This window comes from Anolis carolinensis, unplaced genomic scaffold (assembly GCF_035594765.1).
Source record: "Anolis carolinensis isolate JA03-04 unplaced genomic scaffold, rAnoCar3.1.pri scaffold_7, whole genome shotgun sequence".
In the NCBI taxonomy this organism is placed as follows: domain Eukaryota; kingdom Metazoa; phylum Chordata; class Lepidosauria; order Squamata; family Dactyloidae; genus Anolis; species Anolis carolinensis.
Genome location: NW_026943818.1, coordinates 11,859,766 through 11,875,728, shown reverse-complemented (window position 1 = coordinate 11,875,728; position 15,963 = coordinate 11,859,766). Strand labels below are relative to the sequence as shown.

The 15,963-nt window shown below is 41.6% G+C and overlaps 1 protein-coding gene across 3 annotated transcripts in view; it reads right to left on the bottom strand.

Annotated features, from left to right (window-relative positions):
* The window catches only part of rxra (retinoid X receptor alpha), a 149,973-nt gene extending 137,939 nt beyond the window's left edge, over positions 1-12,034 (bottom strand). Inside the window, exon 1 of one of the 3 annotated variants that reach the window (XM_062960655.1) lies at positions 11,137-12,034. In XM_062960655.1, the coding sequence (XP_062816725.1) occupies positions 11,137-11,164 (28 nt within the window). In that variant the 5' untranslated portion in view covers positions 11,165-12,034. Of the gene's footprint in view, positions 1-7,105; positions 7,657-11,136 lie in introns of those variants that run through there. The other 2 variants (XM_062960656.1, XM_062960657.1) reach the window with 2 other exon arrangements.
* Between the last annotated feature and the right edge of the window lie 3,929 nt (positions 12,035-15,963).

Below are 15,963 nucleotides of genomic sequence, written 5' to 3'. Positions count from 1 at the left end.
GCATATTGAGCATTCGTGCCAAGTTTGGTCCCGATCTAACATTGTTTGAGTCTACAGTGCTCTCTGGATTGTAAGTGAACTATAAATCCCAGCAACTACAACTCCCAAATGTCAAGGTCTATTTTCCCCAAACTCCACCAGTATTCATATTTGGACACAATGAATATTCGTGCCAAGTTTGGTCCCGATCTAACATTATTTGGAGTCTACAGTACTCTCTGGATGTAGGTGAACTACAACTCCCAAACTCAAGCTCAATGTCCAGTAAACAAGTTCAGGATGCTCTTTGATTGTAGGTGAACTATAAATCCCAGCAACTACAACTCCCAAATGTCAAGGTCTATTTTCCCCAAACTCCACCAGTATTCATATTTGGACACAATGAATATTCGTGCCAAGTTTGGTCCCGATCTAACATTATTTGAGTCTACAGTGCTCTCTGGATTGTAAGTGAACTATAAATCCCAGCAACTACAACTCCCAAATGTCAAGGTCTATTTTCCCCAAACTCCACCAGTGTTCACATTTGGGCACGTTGAATATTCATGCCAAGTTTGGTCCCAATCTAACATTGTTTGAGTCTACGGTACTTTCTGGATGTAGGTGAACTACAACTCCCAAACTCAAGGTCAACGCCCACCAAACCCGTCCAATATTTTCTATTGGAGTTCTGTGTGCCAAGTTAGGTTCAGTTCCAACTTTGGTGGAGTTCAGGTTGCTCTTTGATTGTAAGTGAACTATAAATCCCAGCAACTACAACTCCCAAATAGCAAGGTCTATTTTCCCCAAACTCTACCAGTGTTCACATTTGGGCACGTTGAATATTCATGCCAAGTTTGGTCCCGATATAACATTGTTTGAGTCTACAATACTCTCTAGATGGAGGTGAACTACAAAACCCAAATTCAAAGTCAATGTCCAGTAAACACTTCCAGTATTTTCTGTTGGAGTTCTGTGTGCCAAGTTTGGTTCAGTTCCAACTTTGGTGGAGCTCAGGATGCTATTTGAGCGTAAGTGAACTATAAATCCCAGCAACTACAACTCCCAAATGTCAAGGCCTATTTTCCCCAAACTCCACCAGTGTTCACATTTGGACATATTGAGCATTCGTGCCAAGTTTGGTCCCAAATCTAACATTGTTTGAGTCTACGGTACTTTCTGGATGTAGGTGAACTACAACTCCCAAACTCAAGGTCAATGTCCAGTAAACACTTCCAGTATTTTCTGTTGGAGTTCTGTGTGCCAAGTTTGGTTCAATTCCATCGTTGGTGGAGTTCAGGATGCTCTTTGATTGAAAGTGAACTATAAATCCCAGCAACTACAACTCCCAAAATGTCCAAATCAACCCCAACCCCACCAGTATTCAAATTGGGTGTATCAGGTATTTGTGCCAAATTTGGTCCAGTGAATGAAAGCACATCCTGCATATCAGATACAGTAGAGTCTCACTTATCCAAGACTTGCTTATCCAACGTTCTGGATTATCCAAGCCATTTTTGTACTCAATGTTTTCAATACATCGTGATATTTTGGTGCTAAATTCATAAATACAATAATTACAACATAACATTACTGTGTATTGAACTACCTTTTCTGTCAAATTTGTTATCAAACATAAAGTTTTGGTGCTTAATTTGTAAAATCATAACCTGATGTTTAATAGGTTTTTCCTTAATCCCTCCTTGTTATCCAAGATATTCGCTTATCCAAGCTTCTGCCGGGCCGTTTAGCTTGGATAAGTGAGACTCTACTGTATTTATATTACGATTCATAACAGTAGCAAAATGATAGTGATGAAGTAGCAACGAAAATAATATTATGGTTGGGGATCAGCACAACATAAGGGGTTGTATTAGGAAGCTTGAGAAGCACAATCTAGGGGATGATGGGAGTTATAATCCAAACCAGAGCCCATTTTTTCCTGCATCAGAGCGCAGAAAGCGTATCAAATATTTACATTATTATTCGTAACAGTAGCAAAATGAGAATTAGAAGGGCTGTGGGATTAGGAAGTTTGAGAAGCACAGGTCTAGGGGATGATGGGAGTTATAATCCAAACCAGAGCCCATTTTTTCCTGCATCAGAGCGCAGAAAGCGTATCAAATATTTACATTATTATTCATAACAGTAGCAAAATGAGAGTTAGAAGGGCTGTGGGATTAGGAAGCTTGAGAAGCACAGGTCTAGGGGATGATGGGAGTTATAATCCAAACCAGAGCCCATTTTTTCTTGCATCCGCGCACAGAAAGCGTATCAAATATTTACATTATTATTCATAACAGTAGCAAAATGAGAGTTAGAAGGGCTGTGGGATTAGGAAGCTTGAGAAGCACAGGTCTAGGGGATGATGGGAGTTATAATCCAAACCAGAGCCCATTTTTTCCTGCATCCGCGCACAGAAAGCGTATCAAATATTTACATTATTATTCGTAACAGTAGCAAAATGAGAGTTAGAAGGGCTGTGGGATTAGGAAGCTTGAGAAGCACAGGTCTAGGGGATGATGGGAGTTATAATCCAAACCAGAGCCCATTTTTTCTTGCATCCGCGCACAGAAAGCGTATCAAATATTTACATTATTATTCATAACAGTAGCAAAATGAGAGTTAGAAGGGCTGTGGGATTAGGAAGCTTGAGAAGCACAGGTCTAGGGGATGATGGGAGTTATAATCCAAACCAGAGCCCATTTTTTCTTGCATCCGCGCACAGAAAGCGTATCAAATATTTACATTATTATTCATAACAGTAGCAAAATGAGAGTTAGAAGGGCTGTGGGATTAGGAAGCTTGAGAAGCACAATCTAGGGGATGATGGGAGTTATAATCCAAACCAGAGCCCATTTTTTCCTGCATCAGAGCGCAGAAAGCGTATCAAATATTTACATTATTATTCGTAACAGTAGCAAAATGAGAATTAGAAGGGCTGTGGGATTAGGAAGTTTGAGAAGCACAGGTCTAGGGGATGATGGGAGTTATAATCCAAACCAGAGCCCATTTTTTCCTGCATCAGAGCGCAGAAAGCGTATCAAATATTTACATTATTATTCGTAACAGTAGCAAAATGAGAGTTAGAAGGGCTGTGGGATTAGGAAGCTTGAGAAGCACAGGTCTAGGGGATGATGGGAGTTATAATCCAAACCAGAGCCCATTTTTTCCTGCATCCGCGCACAGAAAGCGTATCAAATATTTACATTATTATTCATAACAGTAGCAAAATGAGAGTTAGAAGGGCTGTGGGATTAGGAAGCTTGAGAAGCACAGGTCTAGGGGATGATGGGAGTTATAATCCAAACCAGAGCCCATTTTTTCCTGCATCCGCGCACAGAAAGCGTATCAAATATTTACATTATTATTCGTAACAGTAGCAAAATGAGAGTTAGAAGGGCTGTGGGATTAGGAAGCTTGAGAAGCACAGGTCTAGGGGATGATGGGAGTTATAATCCAAACCAGAGCCCATTTTTTCCTGCATCCGCGCACAGAAAGCGTATCAAATATTTACATTATTATTCGTAACAGTAGCAAAATGAGAGTTAGAAGGGCTGTGGGATTAGGAAGCTTGAGAAGCACAGGTCTAGGGGATGATGGGAGTTATAATCCAAACCAGAGCCCATTTTTTCCTGCATCCGCGCACAGAAAGCGTATCAAATATTTACATTATTATTCGTAACAGTAGCAAAATGAGAGTTAGAAGGGCTGTGGGATTAGGAAGCTTGAGAAGCACAGGTCTAGGGGATGATGGGAGTTATAATCCAAACCAGAGCCCATTTTTTCCTGCATCAGAGCGCAGAAAGCGTATCAAATATTTACATTATTATTCATAACAGTAGCAAAATGAGAGTTAGAAGGGCTGTGGGATTAGGAAGCTTGAGAAGCACAGGTCTAGGGGATGATGGGAGTTATAATCCAAACCAGAGCCCATTTTTTCTTGCATCCGCGCACAGAAAGCGTATCAAATATTTACATTATTATTCATAACAGTAGCAAAATGAGAGTTAGAAGGGCTGTGGGATTAGGAAGCTTGAGAAGCACAGGTCTAGGGGATGATGGGAGTTATAATCCAAACCAGAGCCCATTTTTTCCTGCATCAGCGCACAGAAAGCCAACGACTGCCATTGTGAAAGGCCCGCCGGGCATCTTTCTTAGAAGCCGATCCGAAAACGGCAAGCGCAACCGACAAGCCGAAACACGATTCCGAAATACCAAGAAGGAACAAGAACGGAGGAGAGGCAGAAAGGTGAAGACGTTCAAAAGGAAGGGAAGGGATTTTTATTTTATTTTATTTTATTTGCAAATATGCAAAAGCAGAGCTGGATGGCATCTAGGCGAGTCGACCCGGACTGCATATCCCACCCTCCTGGTCTCTTCAACCAAAGACTGAGGCTTTTCAAAGATGCAGAAAGAGAGTTGTTGTGTGTTTTCCGGGCTGCCTGGCCATGTTCCAGAAGTATTCTCTCCTGACGTTTCGCCCACATCTATGGCAGGCATCCTCAGAGGTTGAGGTTGTGAAGATGCCTGCCATAGATGTGAGCGAAACGTCCAAAGAGAATGCTTCTGGAACATGGCCAGACAGCCCGGAAAACACACAACAACCCTGTGAACCTGGCCATGAAAGCCTTTGACAACTTGATGCAGAAAGAGTTCATGTCAAAGTAAAGAGCAGGGAAAGAAGAAACAGCCAAAAATCTCCCCAAAGAGAAGCGACTCTCCACAAAAGTATTTAACTCCAAAAACATTAAAGATAAAGGTTTTCCCCTGACGTTAAGTCCAGTTGTGTCCGACTCTGGGGGTTGGTGCTCATCTCCATTTCTAAGCAGAAGAGCCGGCGTTGTCCGTAGACACCTCCATGGTCATGTGGACATTGGCATGACTGCATGGAGCGCCGTTACCTTCCTGCCAGAGTGGTACCTATTGATCTACTCACACTCTGGGGGTTGGTGCTCATCTCCATTTCTAAGCAGAAGAGCCGGCATTGTCCGTAGACACCTCCAAGGCCATGTGGCCACTGGCATGACTGCATGGAGCGCCGTTACCTTCCCACCGGAGCAGTACCTATTGATCTACTCACACTCTGGGGGTTGGTGCTTATCTCCATTTCTAAGCAGAAGAGCCGGCGTTGTCCGTAGACACCTCCATGGTCATGTGGACATTGGCATGACTGCATGGAGCGCCGTTACCTTCCTGCCGGAGTGGTACCTATTGATCTACTCACATTCTGGGGGTTGGGGCTCATCTCCATTTCTAAACCGAAGAGCCGGCGTTGTCCGTAGACACCTCCAAGGCCATGTGGCCACTGGCATGACTGCATGGAGCGCCGTTACCTTCCCACCGGAGCAGTACCTATTGATCTACTCACACTCTGGGGGTTGGTGCTCATCTCCATTTCTAAGCAGAAGAGCCGGCGTTGTCCGTAGACACCTCCATGGTCATGTGGACATTGGCATGACTGCATGGAGCGCCGTTACCTTCCTGCCAGAGTGGTACCTATTGATCTACTCACACTCTGGGGGTTGGTGCTCATCTCCATTTCTAAGCAGAAGAGCCGGCGTTGTCCGTAGACACCTCCATGGTCATGTGGACATTGGCATGACTGCATGGAGCGCCGTTACCTTCCTGCCAGAGTGGTACCTATTGATCTACTCACACTCTGGGGGTTGGTGCTCATCTCCATTTCTAAGCAGAAGAGCCGGCGTTGTCCGTAGACACCTCCATGGTCATGTGGACATTGGCATGACTGCATGGAGCGCCGTTACCTTCCTGCCGGAGTGGTACCTATTGATCTACTCACATTCTGGGGGTTGGGGCTCATCTCCATTTCTAAGCCGAAGAGCCGGCGTTGTCCGTAGACACCTCCATGGTCATGTGGACATTGGCATGACTGCATGGAGCGCCGTTACCTTCCTGCCGGAGTGGTACCTATTGATCTACTCACATTCTGGGGGTTGGGGCTCATCTCCATTTCTAAGCCGAAGAGCCGGCGTTGTCCGTAGACACCTCCAAGGTCATGTGGCCACTGGCATGACTGCATGGAGTGCTGTTATCTTCCCGCCGGAGCAGTACCTATTCATCTACTCACATTAGCATGTTTTCAAACTGCTAAGTTGTCAGAAGCTGGGGCTAACAGCGGTGCTCTCTCCGCTCCCCGGATTCGAACCTGCAACCTTTTGTTCCACAGGTTCAGCAGCTTGTACATATTGGGGCGGATTCCTAAAATGGCCCGAAACTTGGCAAAGTATCTCCATGGAAAGGCATGTTTTGCACATTTTTACAAAAACTTTGTTACTTCGAGAAGGGAAAGCGGTGGTGGCCTGGCCTTTCGCAACACTTCCCGGCCTGCTCCTTTCCATGATTTCCTGCAAAAAGCTTCCAAAAGTCTCCTCCCCTCCTTCCGAGACTCTCTGCCCAATGCCAACTTCCAAAGATTGGAGGAAAGGAAGTCAGAAAAAGAAGGAAGGAGAGAGAAAGAAAAAGGGAGGGAAGAAAAGAAGAGAAGAGGGAAGAATAAAGGAAGTAGAAGGAGGGAGAAATTGCTGCTGCTGCTGCTGCTATTATTATTATTATTGACATAAAGACAGAGTATAACACAACAAACATATATGCTGAATTTTATTATTATTATTTATATTTATTATTACAGTAGAGTCTCACTTATCCAAGCTAAACTTATCCAGCAGAACCTTAGATAAACGACTATCTTGGATAATAAGGAGGGATTAAGCTATTAAACATCAAATTAGGTTATGATTTTACAAATTAAGCACCAAAACATCATGTTATACAACAAATTTGACAGAAAAAGATCTTCCTTAAAGATCATTAAGGAAGTGGTCTGCAAACACTTAGAAACAAATGCGGTCATTGCTAATAGTCATCACGGATTTACCAAAAACAAGTCATGCCAGACTCATCTGATCTCTTTTTTCGATAGAGTTACGAGTTGGGTCGATACAGGGAATGCCGTGGATGTAGCATATCTAGATTTCAGTAAGGCCTTCGACAAAGTCCCCCACGACCTTCTGGCAAGGAAACTAGTCAAATGTGGGCTAGACAAAACTACGGTTCGGTGGATCTGTAATTGGCTAAGCGAACGAACCCAAAGGCTGATTCTCACCAATGCGTCGTCTTCATCTTGCAAAGAAGTCACGAGTGGAGTGCCATCAGCAGGGCTCCGTCCTGGGCCCGGTTCTGTTCAGGATCTTTATTAACAACTTAGACGAAGGGTCAGAAGGCACGATCATCAAGTTTGCAGACGACACCAAACTGGGAGGGATAGCTAACACTCCAGAAGACAGGAGCAGAATTCAAAACGATCTCGACAGACTAGAGAGATGGGCCGAAACTAACAAAATGAAGTTCAACAGGGACAAATGCAAGATACTTCATTTCGGCAGAAAAAATGGAAATCAAAGAGACAGAATGGGGGACGATGCCTGGCTTGACAGCAGTGTGTGCGAAAAAGACCTTGGAGTCCTCGTGGGGAACAAGTTAAACATGAGCCAACAATGTGATGCGGCTGCTAAAAAAGCCAATGGGATTCTGTCCTGCATCAATAGGGGAATAGCGTCTAGATCCAGGGAAGTCCTGCTCCCCCTTATTCTATTCTGCCTTGGTCAGACCACACCTGGAATCACACTGGGTCCAATTTTGGGCACCACAGTTGAAGGGAGATGTTGACAAGCTGGAAAGCGTCCAGAGGAGGGCGACTAAAATGATTAAGGGTCTGGAGAACAAGCCCTATGAGGAGCGGCTTAAAGAGCTGGGCATGTTTAGCCTGCAGAAGAGAAGGCTGAGAGGAGACATGAGAGCCATGTACAAATACGTGAAGGGAAGTCATAGGCAGGAGGGAGCAAGATTGTTTTCTGCTGCCCTGCAGACTAGGACGCAAGGGAACAAGGGCTTCAAACTACAGGAAAGGAGATTCCACCTGAACATCAGGAAGAACTTCCTCACTGTGAGAAAGGCTGTTCAGCAGTGGAACTCTCTGCCCCGGACTGTGGTGGAGGCTCCTTCTTTGGAAGCTTTTAAGCAGAGGCTGGATGGCCATCTGTCGGGGGTGCTTTGAATGCGATTTCCTACTTCTTAGCGGGGGGTTGGACTGGATGGCCCATGAGGTCTCTTCCAACTCTACTATTCTATGATTCTATGATTTTATGGAAAAGTAGTTCAATACACAGTAATGTTATGTTGTAATTATTGTATTTACGAATTTAGCACCAAAATATCACAATACATTGAAAACATTGACTACAAAAATGCGTTGGATAATCCAGAACGTTGGATAGGCGAGTGTTGGATAAATGAGACTCTACCGTAGTAACAAGGAATTCCTGATAAGATTCAGTTTGTGATGACAACACATATACTACAGTAGAGTCTCACTTATCCAACATTCTGCCGGCCCGTTTATGTTGGATAAGTGAGACTCTACTGTACTTGTATTCTTATTCACTACATTAGTCTAGTTCTTAACATGAAGGAATACACTTGGTAACACTTACAAAGGTATTATGGAAAAACTATTCCTATTTCTATTTGACATAACCATAATCCCCTTCTTTTGCAGCTTGAATAACAAGTGCCACTAAAAGTTGTTTATATAGAAGATAACTAGCTGTGCCCGGCCACGCGTTGCTGTGGTGAAGTATGGTGGTATGGGAAATAAAGTATTGAGGAATTGGTGGTAGTTAAGGTAAAGGGTCCCCTGGGCTGAGTGGGTTGCTAGGAGACCAAGTGAGCGGAGCTTAGCCTTCTAACTGGCAGCAATTGGATAAAAACAATTATTCCTCTCCCTCTAATTAGGACTTTATTTTTCTTTTCTTTTTGTTGTATCAACCTAGAGGCATGGATGAGGGGTTGTGGGGTGTTTACTTTTGTTGTTTTGTCCGCTGCCGTGATGCCATCACTCTTTTATATATATAGATATTACATTACCAACATAGTACTTGCATATTATATACCATACTTTCCTTTTTACGTTTCACTGTAGATTATAGACATCTGTGTTTTGAGTAACTTCGAGCTGCCCCAAAACACTTTCTGGACTCCCCCAAAGCCGTGCAAACCCGAAAGACAACCACAACCGGCCGAGAACCACAACAACACACCCCCAAAGGCACCTTTTCCCCCTTCCTTCCCAAGGCCTGCCTGGCTCCATTGCCACCACAAGCCGAGTGGAGAAAGAAACTGCACTGGGCATGGAGAGAAAGAAGAGACACTCCCCCAATATACAAAGACACACCGATATATTCCCTATACCAGGGGTCCCCAAACTTTTTAAGCCGAGGGCCGGTCCACAATCCTTCAGACTGTTGAGGGGCCGGATTATCATTTGAAAAAAATGCAAACAAATTCTGATGCACACTGCATTTGTCTTATTTGTAGTGCAAAAACAACAACAACAATGAAAGAACAATACAATATTTAAAAATAAAAACAATTTTAACCAACATAAATTTATCAGGATTTCAATGGGAAGTGTGGTCCTGCTTCTGGCCAATGAGATAGTCAAATTAATTAGGGTTGTTGTTGTTGTTGTTGTTGTTGTGTGCCTTCAAGTCATTTCAGACTTTGGCTGAGCCCAAGTCTAAAATGTATTTATTTATTTATTTATTTATTTATTTATTTATTATTTACTGCATTTATTTACTACATTTGTATCACACCCTTCTCACCCCAAAGGGGACTCAAGTGGCTTACAAATTATACGTACAGTAGAGTCTCACTTATCCAACACTCGCTTATCCAACGTTCTGGATTATCCAACACATTTTTGTAGTCAATGTTTTCAATATATTGTGATATTTTGGTGCTAAATTCATAAATACAGTAATTACTACATAGCATTACTGCGTATTGAACTACTTTTTCTGCCAAATTTGTTGTCTAACATGATGTTTTGGTGCTTAACTTGTAAAATCATAACCTAATTTGATGTTTAATAGGCTTTTCCTTAATGCCTCCTTATTATCCAACATATTCGCTTATCCAACATTCTGCCGGCCCGTTTATGTTGGATAAGTGAGACTCTACTGTACATACAATATATTATATTATTAGCATTGCACAATATTAGCATTATATATTACTATATTGAACTATACCACTATACTGTAATATTAGTAGTAATATTATATGTAATATAGAATATATAATTAATATTATTATGATATGGTATTATTATTATTAGTGTTATATTGTATTACATTATAATATTATTATCAATATTATATGTATATACAATATATTATATTATAAAACTGAGGGCGGGGGCCAGGTAAATGACCTCGGAGGGCCGCATCTGGCCCCCGGGCCTTAGTTTGGGGACCCCTGCAGTAGAGTCTCGCTTATCCAACGTAAACGGGCCGGCAGAACGTTGGATAAGTGAATATGTTGGATAATAAGGAGAGATTAAGAAAAAGCCTATTAAACATCAAATGAGGTTATGATTTTACAAATTAAGCACCAAAACATCATGTCATACAACAAATTTGACAGAAAAAGTAGTTCAAAATATCATGATGTATTGAAAACATTGACTACAAAAATGTGTTGGATAATCCAGAACGTTGGATAAACGAGTGTTGGATAAGTGAGACTCTACTGTATATTGAACTATACCACTATACTGTAATATTATTAGTAATATTATATGTAATATAGAATATATAATTAATATTATTATGATATGGTATTATTATTAGTGTTATATTGTATTACATTATAATATTATTATCAATATTATATGTATATATAATATATTATATTATAAAACTGAGGGTGAGGGCCAGGTCAATGACCTCGGAGGGCCGCATCCGGCCCCCGGGCCTTAGTTTGGGGACCCCTGCCCTATACAGTCACTATCCTGGGACCCCCTTTTGTCTCCTTGGACAATTTTTTCGGGGTTCCCAAAAAGCCTTACTTTCCAAGGAGGCTGATTTCCAAGCACCCAAAAAAAACGCGTGCGCTTTTACGCACGAGCTTTTTACGCATCGCTTTTCTCGCCTTGACGTTGTTGTTTTGGTGCTTCTCTTCCTCCTCTAATTCCCCCCCTTTCCTGCTCTTCTTCTCTCTCTCTTTCCCCCCCTTCTTTTCTTTATCAATCCCCCCAAAAAATTAGGGAGGAATCGTCCTCCAAAAACTCACCCAAAGGGAGGAAATGTTTGGTGTCCATCTCCTTTTTCTTCTTCTTCTTCTTTTCTGTTTTGCGCCGCTTTGCTTTTCTTTAACTCATGGCCCGAAGGATTTTATTTTATTTTTGGAGAGGGTTGTTGTATGTCTTTCGGGCTGTGGAGAGCTTGAAGATCCGACGAAATGAAGCAGGAAGGGGTGAAGAAAAGAAAAAAGAAAGAAAAAATGAAAATAAAATAAAAGTGGGTTTGGAATCAAAAGGATTGGAGAAAAAAATAAATCAAAGCGTTTGGTTTTCTTTGGAAAGGGGGAGGGTCTCGCCAATTTTTCTCTCTCTCTCTCTCTCCCCCCCCCCCTTCCCCGCCCCTCTTAGTTCTCCTCTCGGTCCGAGCTTCTCCAAAATATAAGAGTAATATTTTTTTTAAAAAAAAAAAAGTCCTAGGAAAGGGGGGGAAAAAAGGAGGAAAAGGAAGGCGACCAAAGCCGTGCGTAAAAAGACGCAAAAAAAAAAAAAAGCGCCTCTCCAAAAACTCGCCTTGGAGAACTCAAAGGAAAAGGGAAGAAGAAGAAAAAAAAGAACCAGGGGGGGGAAAAAAAGTACTTGGGCTCGCGCACTCGTGGGTGGGCGCGGGCACGAGCGCGTGGCTTGCGTGTCTCCGAGAAGAAAGTGGGTAGGAAGGAGGGAGGGGGGGGAAAAAAGGGGGAAACGCGAGGGACGGCAAGGCTTGGACGCAAAGGCGCAAAAGGAAAGAAAGAGTTTGGGGAGGGTTTAAAAAAAAAGCCTCTCCAAAAGGAAAGGACTCAGCTAGTTAATCCCTTGGGCATCTCTTCGTCTTGTCGCCGGGACTACCAGTCCCAAAATCCCCCAGAAAAATAAAAAAATAAAAAGAGGAGGAGACTGGGAAACGGGCGCCTCTCCCGACTGCCTCTGTGAGGAAGGAAATGAGAAGCTTTGGGCACCAGGGTTTGTTGGAAGGAGCGTGGAGAGACTCCGGCTCCCAAATGGAGGAAGGAACTACCACTCCCGGCATCCCCCAGGCAGCGAAAGGGGATCCTGGGAAGTGTAGTTTATTCCATCCCACAGCCTGGGAAGTGTAGTTTATTTATTCCCACAGCCTGTGAAGTGTAGTTAATTCCAACACCTGGGAAGTGTAGTTTATTTATTTATTCCCACAGCCTGGGAAGTGTAGTTTATTTATTCCCACAGCCTGGGTAGTGTAGTTTGTTCCTATACCTGGGAAATGTAGTTTATTCCTATACCTGGGAAATGTAGTTTATTCCCACACCTGGGAAGTGTAGTTTATTTATTTATTCCCACATCTGGGAAGTGTAGTTTATTTATTTATTCCCACATCTGGGAAGTGTAGTTTATTTATTTATTCCCACAGCCTGGGTAGTGTAGTTTATTCCTATACCTGAGAAATGTAGTTTATTCCCACACCTGGGAAATGTCGTTTATTTATTTATTCCCACACCTGGGAAGTGTAGTTTATTTATTCCCACAGCCTGGGTAGTGTAGTTTGTTCCTATACCTGGGAAATGTAGTTTATTCCTATACCTGGGAAATGTAGTTTATTTATTTATTCCCACAGCCTGGGTAGTGTAGTTTGTTCCTATACCTGGGAAATGTAGTTTATTCCAACACCTGGGAAGTGTAGTTTATTTATTTATTCCCACACCTGGAAAGTGTAGTTTATTCCAACACCTGGGAAGTGTAGTTTATTTATTTATTCCCACACCTGGGAAGTGTAGTTTATTTCTTCCCACACCTGGGAAGTGTAGTTTATTCCAACACCTGGGAAGTGTAGTTTATTTATTTATTCCCACACCTGGAAAGTGTAGTTTATTCCAACACCTGGGAAGTGTAGTTTATTTATTTATTCCCACACCTGGGAAGTGTAGTTTATTTATTTATTCCCACAGCCTGGAAAGTGTAGTTTATTTATTCCCACAGCCTGGGAAGTGTAGTTTATTTATTCCCACAGCCTGGAAAGTGTAGTTTATTTATTCCCACAGCCTGGGAAGTGTAGTTTATTTATTCCCACAGCCTGGGAAGTGTAGTTTATTTATTCCCACAGCCTGGGAAGTGTAGTTTATTTATTCCCACAGCCTGGAAAGTGTAGTTTATTTATTCCCACAGCCTGGGAAGTGTAGTTTATTTATTCCCACAGCCTGGGAAGTGTAGTTTATTTATTCCCACAGCCTGGAAAGTGTAGTTTATTTATTCCCACAGCCTGGGAAGTGTAGTTTATTTATTCCCACAGCCTGGAAAGTGTAGTTTATTTATTCCCACAGCCTGGGAAGTGTAGTTTATTTATTCCCACAGCCTGGGAAGTGTAGTTTATTTATTCCCACAGCCTGGAAAGTGTAGTTTATTTATTCCCACAGCCTGGGAAGTGTAGTTTATTTATTCCCACAGCCTGGGAAGTGTAGTTTATTTATTCCCACAGCCTGGGAAGTGTAGTTTATTTATTCCCACAGCCTGGAAAGTGTAGTTTATTTATTCCCACAGCCTGGAAAGTGTAGTTTATTTATTCCCACAGCCTGGGAAGTGTAGTTTATTTATTCCCACAGCCTGGGAAGTGTAGTTTATTTATTCCCACAGCCTGGGAAGTGTAGTTTATTTATTTATTCCCACACCTGGGAAGTGTAGTTTATTCCTATACCTGGGAAATGTAGTTTATTCCCACACCTGGGAAGTGTAGTTTATTTCTTCTCACAGCCTGGGAAGTGTAGTTTATTTATTTATTCCCACACCTGGGAAGTGTAGTTTATTTCTTCTCACAGCCTGGGAAGTGTAGTTTATTTATTTATTCCCACACCTGGGAAGTGTAGTTTATTTATTTATTCCCACACCTGGGAAGTGTAGTTTATTCCTATACCTGGGAAATGTAGTTTATTCCCACACCTGGGAAATGTAGGTTATTTATTTATTCCCACACCTGGGAAGTGTAGTTTATTTATTTATTCCCACAGCCTGGGTAGTGTAGTTTATTCCTATACCTGGGAAATGTAGTTTATTCCCACACCTGGGAAATGTAGTTTATTTATTTATTCCCACACCTGAGAAGTGTAGTTTATTTATTCCCACAGCCTGGATAGTGTAGTTTATTTATTCCCACAGCCTGGATAGTGTAGTTTATTTATTCCCACACCTGGGAAGTGTAGTTTATTTATTCCCACACCTGGGTAGTATAGATTATTTATTCCCACACCTTTGCTTCTTTGGCTGTTTGGTTATGCATTTAAGTAAATCAGATCTAATTTGCCAAAGAGTCACTGTTGAATGTTTTTAGGTTGAATGTTTTTATGTTGAATGTTTTTATATTGTGGAATGATATTTTAAATTGTAAGTCGCTCTGAGCACTCTGGTAGAGAGCGACTAATTAAGTAATAAAGTGAAGTGAAGTGAAGGAACTATAGATCCCATATGGAGGAGTGTTTGGAAACTATAGATCCCAAATAGAAGGGTATATGGAAACTATAGATCCCAAATGGAAGAGTGTTTGGAAACTACATATCCCAAATGGAAGGGTATTTGAAAACTATAAATCCCAAATGGAAGAGTGTTTGGAAACTACAAATCCCAAGTGGAAGGGTATTTGGAAACTACAGATCCCAAATGGAAGAGTGTTTGGAAACTACAGATCCCAAATGGAAGGGTATTTGGAAACTATAGATCCCAAATAGAAGGGTATATGGAAACTATAGATCCCACATGGAAGAGTGTTTGGAAACTACAGATCCCAAATGGAAGGGTATTTGGAAACTATAAATCCCAAATGGAAGAGTGTTTGGAAACTACAAATCCCAAGTGGAAGGGTATTTGGAAACTACAGATCCCAAATGGAAGGGTATTTGGAAACTATAGATCCCACATAGAAGAGTGCTTGGAAACTATAGATACCAAATGGAAAAATGTGGGAAACCTATAATTCCCAAATTGAGGGGTGTGTGGAAACTACAGCTCCCAAAATCCCAAAGTAGTTCGGTGCCCCGGGAAAATTGTATGCAAAAATAACATAAATATTAGCATTGCCAGTATCATTGCCAACAAATAGAATTTTGTGCAACTGACAACTAAAATGATTATGAAAGGGGGCTCCTGTGCCTTTAAGAGCTCTGCAAAGTAAGGTTTTGTTTGACACTGAAATGCTGAGATGCCTTTTGTATCAAGACTTGTAGCCTTCTTAATCTGTTGTGACAATTTTTGTGTTATTATTTTGTTAATAAGTTACCCTCGGGGAGGGAAATAATATTTACAAACAGTGCAAAAGTCTGCCATGAGGTTTGTTGTTGTTCTCGCAGGGAAGTGAAAACACCAATATTAACAATATGGGTATTTATTTATAAGCAACAATAACAGATAGTATATTTAGTTGCAATGTGCCTCAAAGGGAAAATTGCATTTTACACCACGCAAAAACTACATATACAGTAGAGTCTCACTTATCCAACATAAACGGGCCGGCAGAACGTTTGATAAGTGAATATGTTGGATAATAAGAAGGGATTAAGGAAAAGCCTATTAAACATCAAATTAGGTTATGATTTTGCCAATTAAGCATCAAAACATCATGTTATACAACAAATTTGACAGAAAAAGTAGTTCAATACGCTATGTGGTAATTACTGTGTTTACGAATTTAGCACCAAAATATCACAATGTTTTGAAAACATTGACTACAAAAATGCGTTGGATAATCCAGAACGTTGGATAAGTGAGACTCTACTGTATGTGTATATATGTATATGTATATGTATATGTGTGTGTGTGTGTGTGTGTGTATATATATATATATTGATGCAGCCTAGGATCACATTGGCCTCTTTTGCTGCTGC